This window comes from Lithobates pipiens, unplaced genomic scaffold (genome assembly GCF_037356315.1).
Source record: "Lithobates pipiens isolate NorthernLeopardFrog02 unplaced genomic scaffold, aLitPip1_a1.2 Scaffold_1, whole genome shotgun sequence".
Taxonomy (NCBI): Eukaryota; Metazoa; Chordata; class Amphibia; order Anura; family Ranidae; genus Lithobates; species Lithobates pipiens.
The window spans coordinates 203,669,480-203,684,594 of NW_027507685.1; the positions used below are offsets into that span (position 1 = coordinate 203,669,480).

At 42.6% G+C, this 15,115-nt stretch overlaps 1 protein-coding gene across 13 annotated transcripts in view; it reads right to left on the reverse strand.

Moving 5' to 3' along the window:
• Window positions 1–13,897, reverse strand: part of RYR1 (ryanodine receptor 1) — a 347,489-nt gene extending 333,592 nt beyond the window's left edge. For all 13 annotated transcript variants that reach the window (XM_077480582.1, XM_077480567.1, XM_077480575.1 and 10 more), the window contains exon 1: window positions 13,692–13,897. In XM_077480582.1, coding sequence (XP_077336708.1) covers window positions 13,692–13,739 — 48 coding nt within the window. In that variant the 5' untranslated portion in view covers window positions 13,740–13,897. The remainder of the gene's footprint in view (window positions 1–13,691) is intronic.
• Window positions 13,898–15,115: the final 1,218 nt, after the last annotated feature.

Below are 15,115 nucleotides of genomic sequence, written 5' to 3' on the forward strand. Positions count from 1 at the left end.
ATGACAGCGCCACCTGTGGCTAAGCAGAACACGCTGCACCTGTGGCTAAGCAGAGTGCAATCCAGCTAGACTGGTACTGAAACCATAATTTGGTATAATTAAGCCCAAAACCAAACTGTGGTTTTAGAAACTTTAAATAGAGAAAAACACATATTGCGTGCTCTTCAAGAGCCGGCGCTACATCAATAAATATGATTTTTTAAGCCAACTCAATCTAGTAAAAAAAAAAAAAAAAAAAATTGATTGCATTTTCTGGTTGATGTATGATGTACTATTGCAACTATGAACCGCTATGAAGGACTAGGAAAGGGAGAACATGAATGCCTACTAAGAAACTTTAGTATATTGATGTAGACACTTTTAAAAGTATCTAAAATAAAAAACTATCTATCTAGTTACCCATACCAACCAGTTTATTCCTTTTATTCTCTCATAAATTACAAAATGGGCTCCAAGCATAGGTTGGATTGGGGTATGCCTGGGCACAACCTAATCACCCCATACGGCACAGATTTCCCCTGCTGTGCAGGACCCCCTCACAGCAGTGCTGCCGATTTCACCCTCTCCTCTCCCACTGGCTGTTGCAGAGGGAAGTTTCTTAATGGAGAGCAGGGGGAAGGGGCCCATTCACTATGTTCATTCATAACTGTATCGTAGCAAATTGTTTGCTATGCTTCGGTTTGTGAATGAACAGGAAGCCGCTCAGCACAGTGTTTCTTGTTCATTCATGTCCAGTGCAGGGGAGGCTGCAGAGAAAGGGACTGGGGAATCTCTGTCCTCAACCAACTCACTCAAAAGTGAGACATCAAGCATCTGTTTAGGCCCCTGATATCTCAAAGCCCCCCCAACAGGGCTCCTAAAAAAAAAAAGAATTGTTAAAAAATACACACACACACACGTTTAAACTTTGGGGTACACACCCCTTTGGCTCCAAGGCAGTCCCTTCATAAGATGCTCCTACTGGGAGAAGAGATGTACTGATGCAGAACATAATCGGCCTAAACTGAGCAAAAAAAAAATTGTCTTTAATATTTTTGGGGTATATTCATTATAGCAAAAAGTAAAAAATTTTACTTTTTTCAAAATTGACGCTTTTTTGTTTATAGCGCAAAAAATATAAACTGCAGAGGTTATCAAATACCACCAAAAGAAAGCTCTATTTGTGGGGAAAAAATGACGTCAATTTTGTTTGAGTGCAACGTCACACAACCACGCAATTGTCAGTTAAAGCGATGCAGTGGCGAATCGCAAAAAGTGCTCTGGTCAGGAAGGGGGTAAAATCTTCCGGGGCAGAAGCAGATAACCATTTATACATTTCTACAGCAGAATGAGAGAATTCAAGTTATTTCTTTTTTTCAGCTTCATAGTGTGCACATCTGGAAAAAACCCTTGTGAACAAAAAATAAAAAAAAAATCACAGCACACAGAAAAGTGCACAAGGTTGCTTTGACCCTCCACCAAGAGAAAGGGCCTAAACATCCTTAGTTCTGCCCAGGGCACAAGGCTTCTCTACAGGGGCAGGGCACTCTAGTCCACCTACTGTAGGTGAAGCCAGGTGGACCCTAATCCATAGGGACCAACCAAAGCTGTCCACCAAGCACTTTGTAGGGGCTCTTGTAACAGGAGACCTCTTAGGTAGAGGAACAAAAACCCATGAAGGTCACAGATCCTCCTCTGGGCATCAGAACAGACCCCAAAAACCTGCCTACAATCTCATCTGTGGAGAGAAATCACAAATAAGGTTCGTCACCGACAGAACAATTTTCTTTCCTGGAACTACAAGATTCCCCCAATAACACAGACAGGGGAATCCCTCAAACAAAGCCATCATTTCTACCTGGGGATAGGGGGACGGAGATGCCGTCCACGAAGGGAGAACTACATACCTCCTAATTTTTTGCACTAGGAGCGAGGGGCACCTAGGAGCAAACGTTTGCAGACATAGGACACACCCCCTGCCACGCCCCCTTAAAAGAGTTATACCAAAAAAAAGTTAAGCCCACAAGTGCTTTTTTATGCTCTACTATTCCTTTATATTGGCTATGGAAATTTACCAGAAAATTAGAAATTGGATGAAAGGTTTAGCACTGTTTAACACTTTTTGAAAGATAAATAGTGCATTTTATGCACAACTATATAGGGCAGACCAAATTGATGGACAAATGAGGAAAGAGGAACATTGTTCCAAATCAGGGACAGTGCCACAAAATCAGGGACAGTTGGGAGCTATGGAACCATAGAAGCCACTAGCAATAACCGTGTCTAAATTCCGGCAGGCTGGTCGTACCGTTGATCGATCATCTTGGGTACATTCAGCCTGCCCATGCATGGTTCAAATCTCAGTCGGTTCCTGCTGAACTGGCCAAGATTCAAACAGTCTATGGCTGGCAGAAAAGTGACGTTCTCATGCAAATAAAATGGGCCAAGTGCAATAAGACAGACCTTCTGGCCAGAATAAAGATTGCTCCAGGCTATGCAGGGAGAATGGAAGGAATCATTCTGACACTATCATGAGAGAATGCTGGATTCTGAAACAGGTTATGTGGGTCAGGTATTAACACTGGAACTGCTACCCAGGGAGCGTTGCATTTAGTACTAGACTGGCCACTACAAGTCTATAAAGCAGCACTGCATCTATTTTTATTTATGCAATTTTAAATTGGTGCGAAGTGATGTAAAAGTAAAGGATTGTTTTACAAGTATGGAGATATTGGGCATTGCTCACTGCATAACATAAACCAGCATCAGGGTGTTAGACATCGACAAACGTATTCGTTGGGTTTGCTGGATATCATTTATCTTCTTAAATGGTCTAACCCTAAATCCAGACTTCAGTGTGACATATACAAACAAGCCCAGGGCCATCTTTAATAGATTGGACCCTGGGCAAAAAAAAAAAACCTCACTTTTCTTGACGCCCCCCCACCTGCTCTGAGATATACAATAAATAGCAGCTAGACTCAAAATCAGTTTACTGAATCAGATCAGGCAGCTATTGCGATCAGTTGCCAGAGGTTACAGTATCATTACCGCTCACTGACTGGTTGCTAGAGGTTACAGCACACATTACAGCTCACTGATTAGTTGTTAGAGGTTATAGCACATGATTTCTGCTTGTTGATTGGCTGCTAGAGATTACAGTGCATTAGACTTCAGGGGGGCATGACATACATATCAATTCTGACAGCCGCTCTGACTTACATATGAATGGCATCACCATTTACATATGAATGCATGTATTTACATGTAAACACGGGGTCTGGCAGGTGAGTTATCTGTGCACAATAGGGCAGAGCTGGGCAGCATTAGTAGCAGCAATTCACGGGACTAAAACCTCAAGGGACAAGGGAATTTAAACAAGGATAGTTATCAAGTATAATGCAGCTTCTTTGGGCCCCACAACAATGACAGGGCCCAGGGCAGCTGCCCCTTTTGCCCTGCCTTAAAGACAGCCCTGAACAAGCCTCTCTAAAAAGGAGAAACTGCTTCTGGATACAATACATTTTTCATAGCTGGCTCCTTAACCTCTTGAGATCCGCGCTATAGCCGAATGACTGCTACAGCGCGGACCTCCTTAGCCGGGACTACGTCTATTGACGTTGTCCCGTGCACGAGCGCCCTGCGCGCCCCCTGAGGGGCGCACGCGTCACGCTCTGTGATCGGCGAGTCTATGAGACTCGCCTGATCACTGATCCGAGCAAGGGGTCGATCCCGACCCCTTACCACGTGATCAGCTGTCAGCCAATGACAGCTGATCATGTGATACAACTGAGCCGGTAATCGGCTATTTAAAAAGCCGATTGACCCATCAGTGCCCATAGTGCCACCCAGCAGTGCCATACATCAGTGCCCACAGTGCCATACATCAGTGCCCACAATCTGCCTCAAAAACATTGCTGCACCTCAGTGCCACATATCCGTGCCCATCAGTGTCATCTACCAGTGCCGCCCATCAGTGCCCATAAGTCCCATCTATCAGTGGTACCCATCAGTGCCCCTTAGTGCCACCCATCCATGTCACCCATCAGTGCCGCCTTATCTGTGCCTATCGGTGCCACCTTATTTGTGCCTTTTAGTGTCGCCTTAACTGTGCCTATCAGTGCCCACCAGTGCCGCCTCATCAGCGCATTTCAATGAAGGAGAAAAAAATTACCTGTTTGCTAAATTTTATAACAAACTATTAAAACATGATTTATTTATTTTTTATTTTGCATCTTTTTTTGTTTGTTTAGCAAAAAATAAAACTCCCAGCTGTAATTGAATACCACCAAAAGAAAGCTCCATTTGTGGGAAAAAAATTATAAAAATGTAATTTGAGTACGGTGTTGTATGCCCGCGCAATTGTCATTCAAAGTGCATCAGCGCTGAAAGCTGAAAATTGGTCTGGGCAGGAGGGGGGTTTAAGTGCCCAGTAAGCAAGTGGTTAAATGAACGTTCACACTTTGCCATTGCTGAACCAAAATATAGACCTGCGATTGGTACTATTTCTCAAATCCCAGGGGGTAAGGCAATATAGACCTGTGTAAAAAATAAAAAATAAATGCTCTTACCCAGATAACTTTTTTTATTTAAAGTTGCTTATTTTCAAGCACCTTTCCAAAAGAGTCTGATGTAGAGCAGTATATATGTTGTGGTGCAATAAGCTTTACTGTACAATACAGTGGGGTGCCATTCACAATATATATCACCGCAAAACACTGCACAAAGAGCAGGTGGACGGAGATGTGTAGTTGAGCATTACAGAAGACCACAACTAACGTGCACTACTCATTCCAAACAAAAGTGAGGGAGAGAAGGAGAGGTTTGAGAGGTAATGGAAATGTTACAAGTAGGCAGAAAAACACAATAAAAGGGAAAGTTCTTCTTTTCTTCATCTTCGACCCCTCTTCAACTTTTGGATTATTTTTTTATGGTGGAGTGGGTACCTAGGCGATCTGAGCAGTGTTATGCCCCCCGCAGTCTATTGGGACACATCACAGGTCCCAGAAGGCCATGGGACCATTCGCAGTGCAGCGCGCTTCGTGTATGCTTTGTGGGAAACCTGCTGTGAAGCGGCAAGGCCGTGCTATGCCGGTGATGCAAAGTCAGTAATAGAAAAAGATCAGCAACTGGTGATTAGGTCTTTGCCCTATGCCTGTTTTTTTTTTTTTCCTCTTTTTTGGCACCGCTTCCACAATTTCTCTTTAGGGCCAGTTCACATCAGATGCAGTTCCATTTTTTCTGCACCAATACAGTCAGTTCCGTTTAGTTTCTGCACCAGAAACCGGCTGCATGGTGTGAACTAGAGCCATTGGAATACATGGAAAACACTGTGCCTGCATTTTTAGTGCAGACAAAAAGCACACGTAACTGAACGGAACTGCGTCTGGTGTGAACTGGCCCTTAAAGCTGGCCATGGATGGATCCCGCTGAATTTCGATCCATATGTGTTCACTCCTCCTCGAAAGACGTTGATCTAACTACTGAATGGGCTTGTTGGAAAGTTCCCTGCTGTCAGAATACAATGTTGTCCTCATTTAGTTACAGCAATTATGTACAATACATAGTAAACCAATCGCCATCATTCAGTAAAAAGTATCCTTTCTACTTTCTCCAGCTTAGTTCCAGAATTTCTAACAATGATGTACCATCATCAACGTCATTTCACAAGGCCCGGAGAAGGGTGAATGCTCACTTAACACCGTGTTCTTTAATTGCTTCAGCTGGAAGAAAATTTATTTTGTGAGAAAATCTTATTTTTATCTCTCTCCAGGATGAGGGAGGTGAAAACTTTTTTTTTGTCTGACAAAGCTATTCAAGATTAAACTGGGGTGAGGAGCTTAAAGAGGTATTAAACCCAAAAACAAAAAAATGTTACATATCGTAGCTTTAAAAAAAATAAAAATAAATAAAATCGTAGATGTAATGGCTGCATTCGTTTTTGTTCTTTTTACCTGTTATTTTTCAACTTCCTTTAACCCCTTCTTGCCCGGTCCCAGCATCCCTTTAACTTTGTTATTACACCAGGGGGGCGGAAGGGTCCGCCTGATCATATGACCACCGATTGGCTGTCACAGTTGTCACATGAGCATGAGTCAGTCCTGCCGACTCCTGTTCATTACTAGAGACCGGGAGCTGTCTTTGACAGCTCAGTCACTGTGCATGCTCTCAGTAGCAAAAACCTCTGCTGCCCATGGATGCAGATCTTCGGTTTGCTGTTTTGTTAGTCAAGTCCATCTAAATCTGCTAGTCTAAAGTTGGATACACGCTATACAATTTTCTGTAGCTTTTTCCCTTCAGATTTACCAAAACCATATAATATGAGGTCAAACCTTAAGCGTTTTAATTTGTATGCAATTAGGCAGGCTCTTGCACTACATGGTTTTGGTAAATCTAAAGGAAGTCTGACAACAAAAGTTGTATAGTGTGTATGGGGTCTAACACTCCTCTCCCCCCGAGGGGGGGGGGGGGGGGAGGGGCGCAATTTGGCATCCCTGACCTGGGCAATGGATGATCTTGTCCCAGCACTGCCAACAAAGCCCGCCCCATGTGCAAAAGGCCTTAATGTCACATGTTACTAATGTAGGTACATTGTATACACCATAATTTCACATTTGGAATAATTTTGCACTCTCTGTTAGGGATGAGCTTCGTGTTCGAGTCGAACGTACGTTCGACTCGAACATTGGCTGTTCGTGCGTTCGGCGAATTCCGAACGTTTTGGCCGTTCGCGTCAAAATTCGAGTGACGCGCGCGCGGACCATAATGCACTGCGTTGGCGCAGTGCATTGCTGCCCGATGATTGGCCAAGCATGCACTGTGACCCCGCATGCTTGGCCAATCGCAGCGCCGGCAGCGAGGAGAGCCATGATTGGCCACAGGCATCCTGCCTGTGGCCAATCATAGCTCAGGCTGTGTAGTGCACGCCCCACACTATATAAGGCCGCCTTTGAGGCGGCTTCGTGTAGTGTGTTACTTAGCATCTGAAGCAGTGGGTGTTCTGTGTACCTTCAACACAGTACACACCAATCGTTTTTGGCTGATTTCCTATCTTGCTGCTGTGTAGTGGTTGTTGTCTGTGCCCTGACTGCAGTATACACCACTATATTCACCTCACCTATATAGCTAGTGATCTAGCTTTAACAACTTAACAACTGCCCATTGCCGATTAACGGCTTCAGGGCGGTTGTTTAACTCTGAGAGGCCGTTAATTAACGGCCTCCCAGAATTCTGCTCTCGCGTGCCCCGAGGTGTGCGCACTCGAGAGCATCCGTGACCGCCGGGTCCACGGATCACGGTAAACGGCCGCTCATAGCGGCCGTTTACCACGTGATTGCTCCGTCAAATTGGAAACAAGCCGGTTCCTCCCTCCCCTCTCTGTACCGATCGGTACAGCGGAGGGGAAAGAGATCGGTGTCAGCAGCGATGTGGGCTGCATCTGCAGTGCCCACATCGCTGCTCACCGAATTTAACCCCTCAATTCCCTGCCAATACTCTGCAATACCAGTGCATACTCTGCAGTACCCCGCCATTACTCTGCAGTACCCCGCCATTACTCTGCAGTACCCCGCCAATACTCTGCAGTACCCCGCCAATACTCTGCAGTACCCCGCCAATACTCTGCAGTACCCCGCCAATACTCTGCAGTACCCCGCCAATACTCTGCAGTACCCCGCCAATACTCTGCAGTACCCCGCCAATACTCTGCAGTACCCCGCCAATACTCTGCAGTACCCCGCCAATACTCTGCAGTACCCCGCCATTACTCTGCAGTACCCCGCCATTACTCTGCAGTACCCCGCCATTACTCTGCAGTACCCCGCCAATACTCTGCAGTACCCCGCCAATACTCTGCAGTACCCCGCCAATACTCTGCAGTACCCCGCCAATACTCTGCAGTACCCCGCCAATACTCTGCAGTACCCCGCCAATACTCTGCAGTACCCCGCCAATACTCTGCAGTACCCCGCCATTACTCTGCAGTACCCCGCCATTACTCTGCAGTACCCCGCCATTACTCTGCAGTACCCCGCCATTACTCTGCAGTACCCCGCCATTACTCTGCAGTACCCCGCCATTACTCTGCAGTACCCTGCCATTACTCTGCAGCAACCCCCAATACTCTGCAGCAACCCCCAATACTCTGCAGCAACCCCCAATACTCTGCAGCAACCCCCAATACTCTGCAGCAACCCCCAATACTCTGCAGCAACCCCCAATACTCTGCAGTAACCCCCAATACTCTGCAGTAACCCCCAATACTCTGCAGTAACCCCCAATACTCTGCAGTAACCCCCAATACTCTGCAGTAACCCCCAATACTCTGCAGTACCCTGCCATTACTCTGTAGTACCCCCCAATACTCTGCAGTGCCCTGCTATCACTCTGTAGTACCCCGCCAATACCCCGCCAATACTCTGTAATACCCTGCCATAAATTGCCATACCCAGCCATACTCAGAGATAGCCAGCCATACTCGGTGATACCCTGAAATACCCAGCCATAGACGCCCCCCACCCCTCACCGCCCTCCGGTGCTTCTACCAACTCGCCAGTACGATCAAAGCCAGAATCTTTTTTTTATTTTTTATTTCAGGCTTCCCAGCCTAGAGGTGAGATGTGGGGTCATATTGACCCCCCAGATTTCACTGTAAAGAGGACCTGTCACCCCATATTCCTATTACAAGGGATGTTTACATTTCTTGTAATAGGAATAAAAGTGATCAAAAATATATTTTTGGGGAAAAAAATGTCAAACTAAAATAAATAAAGTAAAATGAACAATAAAAAAATAAAATAAAAATTAAAGCGCCCATGTCCCCATGTGCCACACATGTGAGGTATCGCCGAGAATGTTAGAGCGAGAGCAATAATTCTAGTCCTAGACCTCCTCTGCAACTCAAAACATGTAACCAGTAAAAAAAAAATTAAAGCGTAGCCTATGGGGATTTTTTAAGTAGCGACGTTTGGCGCCATTCCACGGGCATGTGCAATTTTGAAGAGTGACATGTTTGATATCTATTTACTCAGCATAACTTCATCTTTCACTTTATGCAAACATTGGGCTAACAAGTGGTTAATAATAGAGCTTGCAGTCAGTAGTGTTGGGAGATAGTGCGTGCTGTCTGCGTGCTCTGTACCCAGTACATACCGCTATAATATAGGGCAGGCCCCTACTTTCAAACATCCAACTTACAAACATCTCCTACTTGCAAACGCAAGGAGACAGCAGCAAGTGAGATGAAAAAAAGATGGACGACAAAACAAATTATACAGGGGTGATAACCCTTCCCTATGTTTTCCAAAAAGCTTAAAGATAGTTTTTTTGACTGGAGCTACACTTTAAAAATGTACCGCTTGAAAATGACAAACAGATTCAACTTAACACAACAAACCTACACAGTCCCTGTCTTGTTTGCACCGCCTGTATACTGCTGTTCTGAGTATATAGGGCCTGGGGGCCACACGCATTTCCTTTTTTTAATATGGGTACGGGGTTCCCCTTAATATGCTTACAAGACCCAAATAGGCTGGTAATGGGCAGGGAGGGCTACCCATGCCATGTTTCTCAATGATTTTCAACCATATTGCAGGAACCAGATATAACATTAAAACCGCAAGCAGTTTTAAATGGTGTTATTTCCGTTTAATGTCATTATGTGAAGGGACTGTTCTAAACACGGGAAACACGTGGCACTTCACAGGCATACTACAGACACCCCCCAGGCACCATATTTAAAGGAATATTTCACTTTTTTTTTTTTCACTTTAATCGTCATTAAAATCAGTGTTCCCGCCAAAACGGCAGTTTTTAAAACTTTTTTTTGCAGTGACCCATGTCCCCTAAGGCAGGAGGCAGGTCCCCAAACCCTTTTTAGGACACTATCTTGCATATTAGCCATTAAAATTAGCACTTTCCAATTCGAACGTTCGAGTCCCATAGACTTCAATGGGGTTCTAACGTTCGTACCGAACGCGGGGGTCGTTCGCAAGTTCTGGTGCGAACCGAACCGGGGGGTGTTCGGCTCATCCCTACTCTCTGTACATATGATACAACTTCTTTATGTTAAATCAGTTACTCATCTCAGGCAAATACAGATTTTTTTTTTAAACCTTCCTTAATTTTAATCACATAAGAAATACATTATTGATCACTAATACCAATTATTAAAAAAAAAAGTCCCATGTAAAGTCTTTAAAGCAGATAGATATAGATAAAACATATTACATATACATACACAGTATGTCTTTTTATTTATTACAGGGTTTAGTATATGCAGCCAATTTCCTCCTATTATGTGCAGTACCATTTTTGCAGTTTGTGAACAAAATATTAAAACATAACATTTGGGCCCCATTCACACTATAATGCGCAACGTTGGGCATCACACCAATGCACTTTTTTGCACACCCAAAGCCCGGTATAAATCCAAGGGGAATCGGAGATTCGCTGTCCAAGGGCCTCGGCTATGGAATGCTCTACCAATCAACATTCGCCTGGAAGAAAATCACCTGGCTTTTAGGAAAAAACTCAAGACCTTCCTCTTTTAGCAGATGATCAAAGCTCGCCACAGCGCCTAGAGGTGATTCAGTTCGCATTGTGCGCTATACAAGTATTTCATTCATTCATTGTTACACTCCTAGACTATTAATTCCAGTGGGCTGCCCTATGCATGGCAAGGTAGCTCAGGCACCTTTTTTAAGCCTCATGTGTTTGACGTGCCATTAACAATGCAGCTTTGGGCCTCTTTCACACTTGTGCGACTCGTGACCGCAAATTTGCATGACAAGTCGTAACCCCATGATTTCCAATGAGTACCATTCATATCTCTGCCACTTCAAAGTAGTCCCCGATTTACTTTGGTCCAACTTTGATGCGTCTTGAGGTCCATAGACCTCAAGATTACACAGGCATTGCTTCAAGTCGTGTTAAAGTTGTGGCAAAAAATTGAAGAAAAGTCTCACAACTTCCAGGTCACACAAACGTGAAAAGGCTTTAAAAGGAGTTGTAAAGCCAGACGGATTTTCATCTTCATGCATAAAGATGAAAATCCTTTTGTATGCAGCAGCCTCCCCAGCACTCCCTAATTACTTACCTGAGCCCCATCTCCCTCCAGTGATGTCCACGAATATGTCTAAGCTGCCCGGGACACTCCTCCTGATTGGCTGAGACACAGCAGCGGCGCCATTGGCTCCCTCAGCTGTCAAAGTCAATCAGCCAATGGAATGAATGATGAAGATGAATCTATCTTCATTTACAAAATATTCCCATTATAAACTTTTACAAAATATTACAAATTTAAAAAAAGAATTAAAAATGTAAAATATAATCTAATATAGGAAAATTTACCAAAGTCATGTTATATTTTATATTTTCAATTATTTAAAATACATTCCGTAAATAATTTTGTAAAATTTTGTAAATAAAAGGTACATTTAGCTACAATTTCCCATCTCCCTTATGTATGGAGACTTTTGGGACAGACTGTATAATAAAGTCATGTACACAGTCATTAAAATTTGGACATTTGTTAGTAGGATCATTGTGCTGAACACCATATATCATAAAACACATAACCTGGCCACACACTAGTAGTAATTTTGTCATTTTAAGAACAGACTTTCAATTTTCTGACGCTCCAAAGATGTGCTGGTAGGTTAATTGTCTCCGGTCTATATTGGCCCTAGTATGTGTATGAATGAATGTGAGTTCTGATTGTATATATATATACAGTACTTAAAGCATTGTGTAACTTTTATATTCCTGACTCAAGAGATCCATTATTCTACAATACCAACATCATACAATAAAATTAGATAAAAGCACAAACCCATATACAAGACTTTTTTTGTTTTGTTTTTAATGCAACACGTATAAAAAGCAAAATACAATAAAAATGATGTATTTATCTTTCCCACACTCCATTCCCACAACCACATTGTGGAACCCTACTCAGTACTATTTAAAGCAAAACTGGTGACGCCGCAATAGGGATAAAACTTTTTCATGCAAGAGAGTTTAACAAGACATGTGGCCACTCATTAAAATTAGAAGAAAGGAGGTTTAACCTTAAACTACGTAGACGGTTCTTTACTGCAAGAGTGGTAAGGATGTGGAATTCCCTTCCACAGGCGGTGGTCTCAATGGGGATAATTGATAGTTTCAAGAAGCTATTAAATAAGCACCTGAAGGACCACAACATACAGGGATATACAATGTAATACTGACATATAATCAAACACATGGGTTGGACTTGATGGGCTGGTGTCTTTTTTCGACCTCGCTCACTATGCAAGACTAAAATGCAGCCATCACATCTAAGAATTATAAGCTGCAATATATTACGTATCTGGTTTTTGGGTTTAATGCCACTTTTAAGTTGCACCACATGGGGAAAGATACTGGATACCAATTTGATTACCTGTTGGTGCTAGAATCCTTAATTTTTTTTTTTTTTTTAACAAAATTATTATTTTTAAACAACATTTAAGTATATGTAAGTATTTTTATTAACAATAATAATACTAGCAGTAATAATAGAAATAATTAAACATGGAGTTTGATAATAAATAGAAGTAATGGAAATTGTTAACATTAGTTTAATAAAAATCATAAAAAAAAAAAAAAAAAAAAAAAAAAGGAACAAAAATGGCATTCTGGTAAGAAAAGAAAAATCCAATGACTAAATCATGAGAATATTTTTTTTTGAACTCTTTGCTGCCAGCTTAGTTTGTTTTCTAAGGCAAAAAAATGGTTAAATAAAAAAAAAAAAAGTGGTCTGATCTCCATACAATGGAATCTATTTTCGATTTACATGAAAATATCTGAATGTACAGGCATACCCCACTTTTAAGTACACAATGGGGTATTATTTACTAAAGCTGGAAAGTGCAAAATCAGGCTCACTTCTGCATAGAAACCAAAGAGCTTCCAGGTTTTATTACCAAAGCTTAATTGAACAAGCTGGGGTTAGAAGCTCATTGGTTTCTATGCAGAAGTGAGCCTGATTTTTCACTTTCCAGCTTTAGTAAATGATACCCCATTGTGTACTTAAAAGTGGGGTATGTCTGTAATGAACAATTTTTTAAAAAATGCTTTTCTATTTTAAAACATAGAAAGTGGCATAGTAAGGCAATGGATGGCATGAAATACGTGAGACGATCTGATCAAGTCCAAAGAGCTGACAATCTATAATAAAAAGCATAACGACTAAACATTAAGTTATAGGTCCAAAAGCTAGCAATCTATTTTATTTTTTTAGGTGTCATTTCAGGGAGATGTCAGAGCCAGCTGGATATGCGGTGATATTTAACTCTGTGAGTGCTACACGACACGGACCACCCCCCACCTCTGTTCCTTAAAGTAGTTTAGGAGACTCACCCCCCAGCTATGTTTCCCTTTCGGTCCCTGTCAGTCACACATTCCCTGGAGACCCCTCACCCCCCCCCCCCCCCCAATGCCTCTACAGCCTGTCACAGCGGTGATGGGCGCCCAACAGGTGCCTAAGCCATATCGTCTTCCTCCGCTGAGTTAACCTCTCCAGTCCTGGAGATATCAACTTAAACCATAGAAAAGGAACTCTTTCATGGAGATCATTCTACGGGAATTAGAAGGCCATCCAAAGAAGGATAAAGTCGTTTCTTCGACCCCAAAAGAACATTTCCAGAAATACATAAAAAAAGGGGGGGGGGGGAGCGTCTTATCGCACTTACCGTCCTGAGGAACTGGATTTCGTCCTCGCCCTCTCCTCCTTCGGCCATGATGATGCTCTAGGTACCGTCCTTCTCTGCTACAGGATGGTCCCCGTGGTTGGCCGGCTCGGGTGGTCGTTGAGCGAACGGTAATCCGTGCGGTTTGAAGGGGGAGAGAGAGAGGTTGTGTGTACTCCCCTCTCTCTGTGCGGAGAGATGGCACAAGCACAGACCAAGGCAGATACTGACAGCCTCTCCTGGTGTACCCCTCCTCTGCTCCGTGATTGGTGGGAGCTGGGCTAGAACCAGCCAAATTGTCTGGGGGGGGGGGGGAGATGCAAAAAAAGAAAAGGGAGGGGGGGAAATACAGCTGCAAGTGCAAAGCACAGAAGCTAAAATCTACAAAGGGCAGAGAAGTGGAAGCGGTGATTATAGGTAATTTATGGGGAGAGGAAGAATTCATTAGGAAAAGTCCTGCGGGAGAGATAGAAGTTAAATGGAAATAAAATAAAATGTAAAAAAAATGAAAAACTGTCAGCTTTGTTTAAAAATACAGCAAAAGGCAGGATGTCCAAGCAAAGCAGTCAGCAATCAGATTTTAGTGCTAAAAAAAAGAATGAGATGGGTTACGGTACTCTACACAACATCCTTGAAAGCTGACCATCCACTATACAATCTGATTGTACAATCACATCTAAGCGTTGCGTTTCTGAGTGTTTTTCTGGGGCGTTTTTTTTATTAGCCAATAGAGAAAAATACCATCCGTTTCATCATTTGTTGCTATAATTTTTAGCTCTATAATCCACTTTTATTATTTGCTTTATTTTTCTTGTAAGGGATTAAGTGTTTGGGTTTGGGGTTAAAGGTTATGGTTAGGGGCCAATTGTTTTATTTATTATTTACTTATTTTTGTTATGGATTAATATTAGGGTTAAGGGATGAGGTTAGGGTTATTCAGGGGTTAATATTAAGGGGTTAGAGGGTAACAATATTAGGGTTAGAGGGTAACAATATTAGGGTTAGTGGGTAATATTAGGGTTAGTGGGTAATATTAGGGTTAGTGGGTAATATTAGGGTTAGTGGGTAATAGAGTTAATAGAGGTAATAGAGTTGGGGGTTAATATTAGGATCAGGGTTAGTGATGAATATCAAGGTTAGGGGTAATTAGGGCTAGGGGTATTAGGGGTTAACATTAGGGTTAGGGGTTACTAATAAGGTTAGGAAATACTATTAGGGTTAGGGGTAAAGGATTAATATTAAAGGTTAGCAGTTAATATTAGGTTTTTTAAGGTTAGCAGTTAATATTAGGGTTAGTGGTTAGGCATTAAGATTAGGGGTTAATTTTAAAGGTTATTGGTTAATATTAAGTTTTTTAAGTTTATTGGTTAATATTAGGGTTAGTAGTTATGCGTTAAGGTTAGGAGTTAATATTAAGGTTAGCAGTT